This window comes from Capricornis sumatraensis, chromosome 3 (genome assembly GCF_032405125.1).
Source record: "Capricornis sumatraensis isolate serow.1 chromosome 3, serow.2, whole genome shotgun sequence".
Lineage (NCBI taxonomy): Eukaryota > Metazoa > Chordata > Mammalia > Artiodactyla > Bovidae > Capricornis > Capricornis sumatraensis.
Genome location: NC_091071.1, coordinates 24,909,443 through 24,922,204, shown reverse-complemented (window position 1 = coordinate 24,922,204; position 12,762 = coordinate 24,909,443). Strand labels below are relative to the sequence as shown.

Genomic DNA, 12,762 nt, shown 5'->3' with positions numbered 1-12,762 from the left:
ATTTCATTCCCATTTCTGTTTTACTTTTTAATCTAGAGTGTGAACCGGTTGGCAATGGAAACAAGGAAAGTAATGAAGGGAAATCATTCTAGAAAGACCGCTGCATTTGTCCGGGTATGTTTCAAAGATAAGACTTACTTTGAACTCCAGTGGGCTGTTTCTTACACAACTTTCTGAATTGTTCCTCCCAGAAAAAGATTAAGGGCGATTTAATATTGATTTTCCAGATTTTTCCTTACATACTCATGGACTGACCGATTTTCTTAATGTTTTCTAAAGAAACAATCAAAGGAGTCTGAATTTTGATATGTATTAGGGGAGGTGGTTGAGATGGATTTGCATTTTTGTATGCCAGCTGAATTATCTCTGGCTCATGCCAGTAACTGGAAAGCCTAGGATTTTTTTTTCCTCTTGTCAAGTTCCCAGCTTTGGAAGAAATTTGTTTCTTGAGTAAGCTTCTCAAAATTTTATCAAAGCAATACATATCCATGCTTTAAAAATAAAATCATACTGAAAAGATTATAGTGAAAATAAGCTTCCCAGCTCTGCCCTTTCTCACCATATACTTCTCTCCTCACAGTCTCTCTTTAGCAATTTCTTCAAGTTACCAATTAATTCATTTTTAATTAATTGGTTTTAACAACTGCTTCTTTAAATGATCAATATTAGGTGTTATCTATTCACTTCCTGTGATGACAGATGAAGATTTGTTTTTGTATACCATCACTGTCCTTGGTTGCCCCTCCTGTTCCTCCCCAAAAGGGAAATACAGCAGAGGCAAGGAGGAGAAATTGGGGTTCATAATGGGGAGATGAATTGTTTTAAGTGTTTTTACTTGAAAATATATGATGGATGAAAATGAGGATATTAATCCACTGTGATGGCACTGCCGCCTAACCTGCTGTTTCTCCCCTTTCTTCTAGGCCTGCGTTGCCTACTGCTTCATTACCATTCCCTCCCTGGCGGGGATCTTCACCCGCCTCAATCTCTACCTGCATTCCGGTCAGGTGGCCCTGGCCAACCAGTGCCTCTCCCAAGGTGAGCCTGCCACTCACTCTCTTCTCTCAGACTCTCCCTGGCTCCCCAGGAAAACTGACTCAGCAGTGTGTGAATGCGTGCAGAGAGCTTCCTTTAAGGAGGAAAGAAAAGGAAAAGTGATCAATTAGTGATGAGTTTTTTCTTTCGTAGGAAGCACCTCGGACATATACACATTTATAGAGTCAGACAGATTACAGAGCCTGGGTTATTTCCTGTAAGGACCTTCCTACATCTGTCTCAGGCATGTCAGGTCAGGTGGTTTAGACATCCCGAGAGAGTTTTAGAACTTCGGCCTGCTCATTCACAGCAGATTCAAGTTTATTTATTGTTGTCAGGGTTTGAAATTCCAGAGATACAGGAGTAGCGTCTAAGCAGTGTAGAATGAATACTCTCTACAGTTTGCTGTTAGGGATAAAAATTCTGCCCAAAACCTGTTTCTGTAAGATGTACAGAGCTGTCCTGGAACCAGGATTGTGCAAGCGGTTGATTTGGGAGGTGATCCCAGGAAGTGTCAGGAGGGTGAGGTGAGGTGAGATGAGGAAGGGAAGGATGCCAGTGAAGGGTGCACTGGCGGAGGGTTAGGATTGTGGGCAGCTGGGTCCTTCCCATCGGACCCTCAGTGTCACCGAAGTCTTCAAACATGATTGCTGTCCAAGAACCTTTTCAGACTCTGCTTGGTTTTGTTCTCAACTCCTGGGTGCTAATGTAGCCTCTCAGCACCTTTGGGATCAAACCAAAGGCACCAGACACAGACCCCAGACACCTGGCCTGAAGTCCCCACGTGATCTGGTATGTCTGGCAGCGGCCTTCTGTCCTCAACTCACACCATGCTTTAGCCATGCCGGCTTTTTTTCTGTCCTTTGAACATACTAAGCCATCTACCAGTTCAGAGCCTTTGCCCTTGCTGCTCCCTCTTTCTAGAATGATTGTCCCCCCAGATATTTGCATTTTCTAAAATTACTTGGCCAGAGATGAGAAGCAAGCCTCGCCTCTTTTGGTGTCCTTCCCTGTCCACCCTTTCTAAAGTAACCCCACCTTCCCAATCACACTCCGTACCATCCTCCTCATGTCTTCATTGCACTTGCCGTCATCTGATGCTTTCTTACTGTGTGTATTTGTTTCTTATTGTCTGGACACTCCCTTCCCCTGTGAGGACTGCAAAACCCACAAGAGCTGGTATGCCCTCATTACTCGCCAGCAGACGCGGAACTTACTCCTAATGCCTGCTTTGGGTTTTGCAGGAAACAACACAAAAATTAACAGCCTCTGCCAATAACCCAGTGATGTGCAAAATGAAGGTTAGACTAAATTAATTAATTAGATTAAATTGATGTTAGGAAAGTTTAAATCTTATGAACTGGTTCCCTCTTAAAAAGGTCAGGAATAGTGTGTGGGGATCCCTGTGTGGGGGACCCCTGAGTTTGATGTCACCTGTAGCATTAGGAATGAGCTGTAAGCTGGAGATACCAGAGCTGTGAGCTGCATATGGAGGCCCCAGAAGCCTAGATCTTTCTTCTCTCAACTTGATAAGCTCAGAGCCATGTCTTGAATGTTACAGATCCCAAACAAACTCAGCGCCCCTGTGTTAGAGCTCTGGCTTCCTCCTCTGCCTCCCCTGCACTTTAAACTGCTATGGGGCGGGGCGGGGTGCAGGAGTCAGTGTCCGCTTCATGCTTAATAATTTATCCAGTGATTTTGCTCAAGTCTCTAAATGCTGTGGTGCTAAGCCTTAAAAGCTTATTGTTGTTTTTCTAAAAGCCACATGCAGCAGTTGCTGGCCAAAATAAATAATATATTCAATTACTGAGAAGGGGAATGCTAAATATAAATTAAATGAAGCTTGTGGAAGTGGGCTGATTGGGTTTGTTTGCCTCCTTAAACATCCCTCCCCTCTCAGCTGGTTATAAAACATCCCCTCCCCCCTGTTCATTTTCTGGCCTCCCTTGATCCAGCCTCCGCTGTACCTTCTTTATCAGCTGTAGCTTTGCCAGGGCTGGCTCAGCCCAACGAGTAAACTCCAGTTGAACCCTGAGCCAGGACAGCGTGGAGTGCTGACGAAGGCTTATTGCAGGGAGGCCCGTTCTGGTCCTTTGGACACATTGGTTCAGCATGTAGGCTGGATCATGCAGGGGGTTGGTCTAGGGCCATCCATTGCTCCCGGATCTTTAGGCGAAATGAAGGACTTGTGAATCAGTTGTCGGTCACATCTTCTGACCCAGAGATGCCTGTTCACTGTCACTGGGGATAGCTCCTTGTCCTTGTTAGTCAGTGATTCTTTCTGGAAGGTTATCACGAAGCCGCAGCAAGAGTGAGTTCTTTTCTCTCTATCTCGGTTCCTTTATCTTTACAGTTCCTCATCTCAGAAAGGAGGATGTTTTATAATGAAAGTATTATTGTAAAAGGTGGCTTCCCGGGTAGCTCAGTGGTAAAGGATCCACCTGCCAATGCAGGAGCCACGGGTTTGATCCCCAGGTCGGGAAGATCCCCTGGAGAAGGAAATGGCAACCTGCTCCAGTATTCTTGCCTGGAAGATCCCTTGGACAGAGAAGCCTGGTGGGCTACAGTCCATGGGATTGCAAGAGTCGGACACAACTTAACAACTAAACAACAACAGATGTTAAAAGTGGGTCTTGAAAGAAGAGCATTTGTTTATCAGGGAAGGGCTGTGAGGAAGGGAAGAAGGAATAGTTAGCATTCCAGGTAGAGGAGCTGGCCTGAGCAAAAGAGGGGATGTGTGGGATCATATGATGTGTTAGGGATGAGGCCCTAATGACTGGTGAGCTTTAGACCTCCCGAGTGTGCTGGTCCCAATCCTGATTCTGCTGCTTATGAGTTGTATGCTCTTGGACTGATTGGCTGGATGGTGCCTCAGTTTCTCCATCTGTAAAGTGGAGATGATGGCGGTGGTTCCTGTGTTGGATTTTTTTTTTTTTTAATTCTTGGTTGTACTGGGCTTTCCTTGCTGTGCAAGGGCTTTTCTCTAGCTGCAGCGATCGGGGGCTACTCTCTGGTTGCAGTGGGCATGCTTCTCATTGTGGTGGCTTCTCTTGTTGCAGAACAGGGGCTCTAGGTGCGACAGCTTCAGTGGTTGTGGTGTTTGGGTTCAGTTGCCCCATTGCATGTGGAATCTTTCTGGACCGGGGATCCAACCCATGGCCCCTGAATAGTAGGCAGACTCTTACTAATTTTTTTAAAAAAATGTTTATTTATTTCATTTATTTGGCTGTGCCAGGTCTTAGTTGTGGCATGCAGGACCTTTTGTCTTCGTTACAGCACCTGGGATCTTTAATTGAGGCATGGTTCCCGGGGTGGGGTGGAGGCGGTCCATTGTTCCTTTCCTAGGGTATGAATCCAGGCCTCCTGCATTGGGAGCACAAAGTCTTAACCACTGCACCACCAGGGAAGTCCCTATGGTAGATTAAATGAGAGAAACTACTCGGGTACTCGGTCCACTGGCACATAGTAGTGGCTCAGTAAATATTAACTCTGTATAATCATCTCTCAAAAGATGAAAGTATGCTCTGAGGTTTAGGAGCTAACTGCATTCAGTGCAGCTCTGCAGTTTCAGAATTCTGAAAGCCAATTCTCATACTCAGAAGCTTGAGAAATCTGCAGGAAAGCTGTTCATTTCAAGACTGACCTGCTGAATTATCCTGAAAGTAACAAATCTGCAGTTCCTCCAAAGATGAAACAATAGTGAGAATAATTAGAGCAAGATAGTGGTAAAAAGAATGATTTTTGTTCTTATCGTTAATAATAATGCTTTTCCCTCCTTTAGAATTCTCTCCCTCTCCTTTGTTTGAAAATATTTTTCCTTCCGGTTTTTTTTTTTTTTTGAGATATGATTGACATACAGCACTGTGTAAGTTTAAGGTGTACAGTATAATGATTTGACTTAAATACAGCATGAACTGTTTGCCACAGTAAGTTTAGTGAACACCTGTCAGCTCATATAAATACAAAATTAAAGAAATTGTTAAAAGTATTTTTTCTTCGTGATGAGAACTCTTAAAATTTACTCTCTTAACAACTTTCATATATAAAATACAACAGTGTTAATTATATTTATCATGTTGTACATTACATCCGTAGTACTTACCTTATAACTTGACATTTCTTCCTTTTGACTGCCTTCATCCAGTTCCTCTTCCTCCCATCCCTCACTTCTGGTAACCCCAAATCTGACCTACTTTTCTAGGAGTGTTTTGTTTTTGTTTTTGTTTTTAAAACTATGGTTGACCTACAACACAGCATGTTGTTCAATCACCAAGTCATGTCTGACTCTCTTTGACCCCATAAACTGTAGTTTGCTCAAACTCAAGTCCATTGAGTCAGTGATGCCATCCAACCATCTCATCCTCTGTTGCCCCCTTCTCCTCCTGCCCTCAGTCTTGTCCAGCATCAGGGTCTTTTCCAATGATTCAGCTCTTTGCATCAGGTGGCCATAGTATTGGAGCTTCAGCTTCAGTCCTTCCAATGAATATTCAGGGTTGATTGCCTTCAGGATAGACTAGATTGATTTCTTTGCTGTCCATGAGTCTTTGAAGAGTCTTCTCCAGCACCAGTATTTGAAAGCATCAATTCTTTGGTGCTCAGCCTTCTTTATAGTCCAACTCTCATATCCGTACAACACAACATAGCATAGTGATTTGATATTTCTATACACTTCAAAATGATCATGGTGATAAATCTAGTTAACTCGCCGTACACAGGTACTATGTCGTTATTTACCATATTCCCTACACTGTGTTTCATACCCTTGACTCATTTACTTTGCAGCTGAAAGATTGTACCTCTTTATCTCTGTCCCCTAATTTCTCTCGTTCCCCCTCCACACTCCTGTCTGGCAGCCACTTGTTTGTTCTCTGTATCTTACTTTATTTCCATTTCATGTTTTTTCATTTGTTTTTAGATTCTACCTATTTCTTTCCTCCTCTCAATGCATCCACCCTTAAAAATCTTAACTTTGTTTTACTAATTTTTTACATCTTCATCTTGGAGAGCTATGCTCACAAACCATGTCTTAATCAAAAGCCCCAAACAAAGTTAGGTCACATTCTTCTGTAAGACATACTATCCTCACACTATGCACTTTCCTTCATTGTACTTATCACTGTTGTTATTTAACAAGTAAATATGTAAAGAATTGTATGCTTCCCTCCCCTGAAGAGTGTCAGCTCTTATCTTCCTTATTCCCTGCGCTGTGCCTGGCTCCTGGCACATTGCCTACTACACGGACACTCAATAAATGATGAAGGAATGAATGACACCACATGATAATACTGGTTGATAACTCTTTACAGTATTGATGAATGTAAAATGGTACCAAACCTATTATGGTATGGACCTAACTCTTAAGCAACCCTGTTGTTCAGAAGAGTTTCATCAAAGTCCTCTTGGTAGGTTTTAAATAATTCATTTTCCTATTTATAGAAAAAAGAAAACAAGGTAAGCTCCAACATATGCCGAGGCCCATAGACATGTTGAATGCAGCCACTGTGCTGGTTTGGTCCATGAGGAGCATGGGGATACACAGAGGAGAGGCTAAAGCCTGCTGTCATGCAGCCCACTGGCTACTGTGAATCGTAACTGCTGATGGAGGAAGCCAGGGCAGTAGAATGGAGGAGAAGATAATTTTGTATTTCTGCCTTTTGGAGGGTAAGGAGTGGCTTGTAATGGAGAAAAACGATCTCTATCCACTTAACAAGTCTTTGGAGTTTATGCTTAAGGCCATATTTACTTGTTCTGTTGACAAACCGTCTTCTGAAGAATGTGTTTGATGTGACTCTTTTCTCAAACTTAAGGCCTCTCTGGTGATTATGGATGAAGTAGGTTAATTTCGCTGTAACAGTTCACAGGTGGGCAGACGGCGTGAAGCTTGTCTGAATGCATATGATCCATCCACCTTAGGGGAGGTGAGGGCTGGGATGGAACCCACAGGAAAGACAAGGGTGTGCCCCGCCCCCCCCCCCCCCCCCCCCCAGCCTTTAAGTTCACTCAGCTGCTTACAATTGTAAATGCCTGTGATTTGCTTCCTTCTGCCAGTAGTTCTTGGCCATTTTTCACATGCAAACCCCTGTGCCAAGCGTTGTGCTGAAACAGGAATGCACTTAATGAGACTTCATGGTCACAGGGGAGAGTGGGTCCGTTTACAGTTACTGCAACACATGATAAGTGTCATGCAAGATGTTCATAAAATGTACCAGGGTTCATAAAATGTACCAGGGAATTTTAGAAATGACCCTTGACTTGGAAGAGGAATTTAAAAAAGAAGTTGGCATTAAAAAGTCTGGAAGGTAATGGGGATCTGTAGATGTTGAAGTGAGGCAAGGGGGTCGGGGGGAGCATTCTGGCCTAGGCAACAGCAAGAGCAGAGGCCTAGAGGCTGGAAAAAAGGTGCCTCTGGAAGGACTGAGTGGGAGGTCAAGTTAGGAAGATAGCTTGGGGACTAATTGTTGAGAGAACTGAATTCCAAGGAAAGCAGTTTAGTTTTATTCAATACATATTATTTTCTGGGTGGCTGATCTTTTTAGAAAAGAGGAAACTGAAGCTCAGAGGTGTGACATGACTTGCCCCGGAGCATCTAGCTAATAAGTGACTTCAAGTGCTCTTTCCACCACTGTGTTTCTCTTTAGTTAGGTTAGTTCCTCTAAACATAATCTGGTGGGGTTTTTTCTGTGGGTTTTAAAAAATACTTATTTATTTTTGGCTGCACTAGGTCTTTGCTGCACGTGGGCTTTGTCTAGTTGCAGAGCATGCAGGCTTTTCATTGCAGTGGTTTCTCGTGTGGTGGAACATGGGCTTTAGTAGTTGAGCACACGGGCTCCGTAGCTGTGGCTCTCGGGCTCTGGAGCGCAGGCTCAGTAGCTGTGGTACATGGGCTTAGTTTCTTGGCAGCATGTGGGATCTTCACGGATCAGGGATTGAGCTGCTGTCCCCTGCATTGCAAGGCAGGTTCTCAACCACTGGACCACCAGGTAACCCCCTAATCCAGTGTTTTATTTCTGACCCTTGGTGTGTGTGGTTACTAGAGACCAGACTGAATAGATAACTTATTTAGGAGACAGTCAGAATTAAGATAGTTAAGTTCACTTCAGTTCAGTCGCTCAGTCGTGTCCGACTCTTTGCGACCCCATGAATCGCAGCACACCAGGCCTCCCTGTCCATCACCATCTCCCGGAGTTCACTCAGACTCACGTCCATTGAGTCCGTGATGCCATCCAGCCATCTCATCCTCTGTCGTCCCCTTCTCCTCCTGCCCCCAATCCCTCCCAGCATCAGAGACTTTTCCAATGAGTCAACTCTTCTCATGAGGTGGCCAAAGTAGTGGAGTTTCAGCTTTAGCATCATTCCTTCCGAAGAAATCCCAGGGCTGATCTCCTTCAGAATGGACTGGTTGGATCTCCTTGCAGTCCAAGGGACTCTCAAGAGACTTCTCCAACACCACAGTTCAAAAGCATCAATATTTCGGCGCTCAGCCTTCTTCATAGTCCAGCTCTCACATCCATACATGACCACAGGAAAAACCATAGCCTTGACTAGGCGGACCTTAGTCGGCAAAGTAATGTCTCTGCTTTTGAATATACTATCTGGGTTGGTCATAACTTTTCTTCCAAGGAGTAAGCGTCTTTTAATTTCATGGCTGCAGTCACCATCTGCAGTGATTTTGGAGCCCCCCAAAATAAAGTCTGACACTGTTTCCACTGTTTCCCCATCTATTTCCCATGAAGTGATGGGACCAGATGCCATGATCTTTGTTTTCTGAATGTTGAGCTTGAAGCCAACTTTTTCACTCTCCTCTTTCACTTTCATCAAGAGGCTTTTTAGCTCCTCTTCACTTTCTGCCATAAGGGTGGTGTCATCTGCATATCTGAGGTGATTGATATGTCTCCCGGCAATCTTGATTCCAGCTTGTGTTTCTTCCAGTCCAGCATTTCTCATGATGTACTCTGCATAGAAGTTAAATAAGCAGGGTGACAATATACAGCCTTGACGTACTCCTTTCCCTATTTGGAACCAGTCTGTTGTTCCATGTCCAGTTCTAACTGCTGCTTCCTGACCTGCATACAGATTTCTCAAGAGGCAGGTCAGGTGGTCTGGTATTCCCATCTCTTTGGGAATTTTCCAGTTGATTGTGATCCACACAGTCAAAGGCTTTGACATAGTCAACAAAGCAGAAATAGATGTTTTTCTGGAACTCTCTTGCTTTTTCCATGATCCAGCGGATGTTGGCAATTTGATCTCTGGTTCCTCTGCCTTTTCTAAAACCAGCTTGAACATCAGGAATTTCACGGTTCACGTATTGCTGAAGCCTGGCTTGGAGAATTTTGAGCATTATTTTACTAGCATGTGAGATGAGTGCAATTGTGCGGTAGTTTGAGCATTCTTTGGCATTGCCTTTCTTTGGGATTGGAATGAAAACTGACCTTTTCCAGTCCTGTGCCCACTGCTGAGTTTTCCAAATTTGCTGGCATATTGAGTGCAGCACTTTCACAGCATCATCTTTCAGGATTTGAAACAGTTCAACTGGAATTCCATCACCTCCACTAGCTTTGTTCGTAGTGATGCTTTCTAAGGCCCACTTGACTTCACATTCCAAGATGTCTGGCTCTAGATGAGTGATCACATCATCATGATTATCTGGGTCGTGAAGATCTTTTTTGTACAGTTCTTCTGTGTATTCTTGCCACCTCTTCTTAATATCTTCTGCTTCTGTTAGGTCCAGACCATTTCTGTCCTTTATCGAGCCCATCTTTGCATGAAATGTTCCCTTGGTATCTCTAATTTTCTTGAAGAGATCTCTAATCTTTCCCATTCTGTTGTTTTCCTCTATTTCTTTGCATTGATCGCTGAAGAAGGCTTTCTTATCTCTTCTTGCTATTCTTTGGAACTCTGCATTCAGATGCTTATGTCTCTCCTTTTCTCCTTTGCTTTTCGCCTCTCTTCTTTTCTCAGCTATTTGTAAGGCCTCCCCAGACAGCCATTTTGCTTTTTTGCATTTCTTTTCCATGGGGATGGTCTTGATCCCTGTCTTCTGTACAATGTCACGAACTTCTGTCCATAGTTCATCAGGCACTCTCTCTATCAGATCTAGTCCCTTAAATCTATTTCTCACTTCCACTGTATAATCATAAGGGATTTGATTTAGGTCATACCTGAATGGTCTAACGGTTTTCCCTACTTTCTTCAATTTGAGTCTGAATTTGGCAATAAGGAGTTCATGGTCTGAGCCACAGTCAGCTCCTGGTCTTGTTTTTGTTGACTATCTGCTTGGGGAAACCCAAGCTTAATGTCCACCGAAAGACCTTCACAGCCTCCTGTGAACTCATACAGGGTTAGCAGTAAAGTGTGTTACCCCTGCAGGACCCAGAAATGTGAGTCAGGTGAAACAGGGACTGAGTGTGCTCGACTCGAAGAGAGGCCTTGCCTATCGGAGATAGAAGAGAGAACTTACAGGCACCTCCCATGGTGCTGCCAAAACTGAGAAGTCATCTGTGTGTCTGGGTGGACTTTTCACAGTAAGAGTCGACATTCTGTGTAAACCAGGTGGCAAAGTCAAGGGTATGTTAATGCTTAATTGTTATCACTGACAGTTTCATGTATAAGGTATTTAACTGTCCTTCGGCATTCACTATTTCTTTAAATTTTGCTCTTTACACGTATCATCAAAGCCGTGGTCCTTAAATCCTCAAACTTAATTCCTATCATGACAAGTTCTATTATAAAAACATAGTTTAATAATAAATGGTATTGAATCTGTATAAATAACTTGCCTATGGATAATAACTTGGCCATTTGGACTATGAGGCTTTACCCAAAGACACCGCTATCACTTGGTGATGGCACACCTTCATGGCAGACTGCCTTAGTCTGTTTGGGCTGCTGTAACAAAAGTACCATGGACCAGGGGGCTTAATCAGCAAACATTTGTTGCTCACAGCTCTGGAGACGGGAGGTCCAAGATCAGGCTACTGACTGATTCATTGTCTAGTGAGGACTTCCTGGTTCATAGACTGTGATCTCATTGTGTCCTCACATGGCAAAAGGGAGGACGGAGCTCTCTGGGGTCCTTTTATAAGGGTGCTAATCCCATTCATGAGGGCAACACCCTCATGACCTAATCACCTCCCAAAGTTCCCACCTCCTGATGCCATCACCTCAGCGTTTAGGATTTCAGCATATGAATTGGTGGGGGAGAAACATTTAGTCCTATAACAGAGTGAGAGAGAGTAGACTATGCCCTGTTGTTGCATTTTATACAGTAGTTTCCACTATATAGATATTGTCGAGTCCAAACCTAAACTTATCCAGAGATGGAAAATGCTGAAGACTGGTGAAAATGTTCAGCGGTGGAGCTGATAGGACTTGACAGAGAGTGAACTGTTCTTGTAGCCTGAACCCTGCTTTAATAAGATATATTCAAGGCACGGGAGTCTTTCAACCACTCATGACATTTTTACTTAAGAAACGTGATGTTTCCTTTCTTGACATTCCCTGGATTAGGACAGCTATCCTTCTGAGTTGTCCAGGAGGGCAATGATAGCTGAAGGTCTTGGAATGGAATGGGGTGGATTACTCTTGAGGTCTTGTTTAGGAGTTTATGACCCTGATAAGTAGTAAAGATTTCCATTAGCACTGACCCACTGCACTGTTTAAAAAAGAAAACGCCCCCTCTGAAGGTGGCCTGGGTTATCACTTCTTGATCCTGTCTTATGACTCAGATACTGAGTTGTATTCTGTATTGACAATGCCCAGGACATAGAGGATGAACTTACTGTCAGAGATCACAGTTAAACTTGAGTTTTATCATGTATGACATGTATTTGAGGAGACTGTCCTGTATCCTATTGAAAAATAGACAGCCTGTACTTTATTTTAAATCTTAATGATTTTTATTTTAATATTCCATGCTCATTTGAAAAAAATTCTGACAGTACAGAATTGCAGATCTTAGAAAGTAAAAAGCCCCCAGATAAAAGTCACCTGTTACTCTCCTCTTTCTCCTCACTTCTGAAAAGTCCACTGTTTACAGTTTGTATATTTGTCTTGATTTTTTCCTTCTATATATCCATTTAAAAATGCCCTTTTATTCTCATATGCTCTCTGCCTCTCTCCTCTACTCTTCTCCCAAGTGCTCTTCTCATCTATCTATATTCTTGTATAAACATGCAGTCCTACTAAGCCCCACGTTAGAAATGGGAATGTGACTTCCCCAATGTTTTTCAACTTGCTTTTTTGCTGATCAATAAAATTTGGCCTCTGTCCTCACACCTTCCTGCCCACCATGTTAATGCATGTAGATTCACCCCATTCTTTGTAAACTATTCAGTATTCTATTTCTTTTCTTTCTTTCTTTCTTTGGCAGGGGCAGGGTGGGCTATACATTATTTCCCCAAACCCTGCTTCCATTTTTTTCCCCCAAACTCCTATTGAAAAACATTTGAACTCTTTCTAGTTTTTTGCTCCTATAGACAGTGAGCAACTTGCATCCTGAGCATTTTGAAACTTACTGGCAGTTGTCTGATTGATACTTTTCCTCTCTTAGAACCTGGAACCTTGTTCAGAGAGTCCTGTGCAGAGCTTCAGTGCACAGAACAGATAGCAGTGGGGCTCCTCAGGTGGGCATGTGTGTGGGAGGCTGCTGGCTCCTCAGTTTGTGCAGCAGCTGGAAGATGCCTCAAAGCATAGGGTGAACAGAGCCTTTTCAAGCCTTGAGAAGAAATG

At 43.3% G+C, this 12,762-nt stretch overlaps 1 protein-coding gene across 1 annotated transcript in view; it reads left to right on the top strand.

The window, feature by feature from the left end:
* Positions 1-12,762, top strand: part of VPS35L (VPS35 endosomal protein sorting factor like) — a 124,642-nt gene that overhangs the window by 81,703 nt on the left and 30,177 nt on the right. The window contains exons 23-24 of the mRNA XM_068967220.1: positions 37-114; positions 924-1,038. Of these exons, the coding sequence (XP_068823321.1) occupies positions 37-114; positions 924-1,038 (193 nt within the window). The remainder of the gene's footprint in view (positions 1-36; positions 115-923; positions 1,039-12,762) is intronic.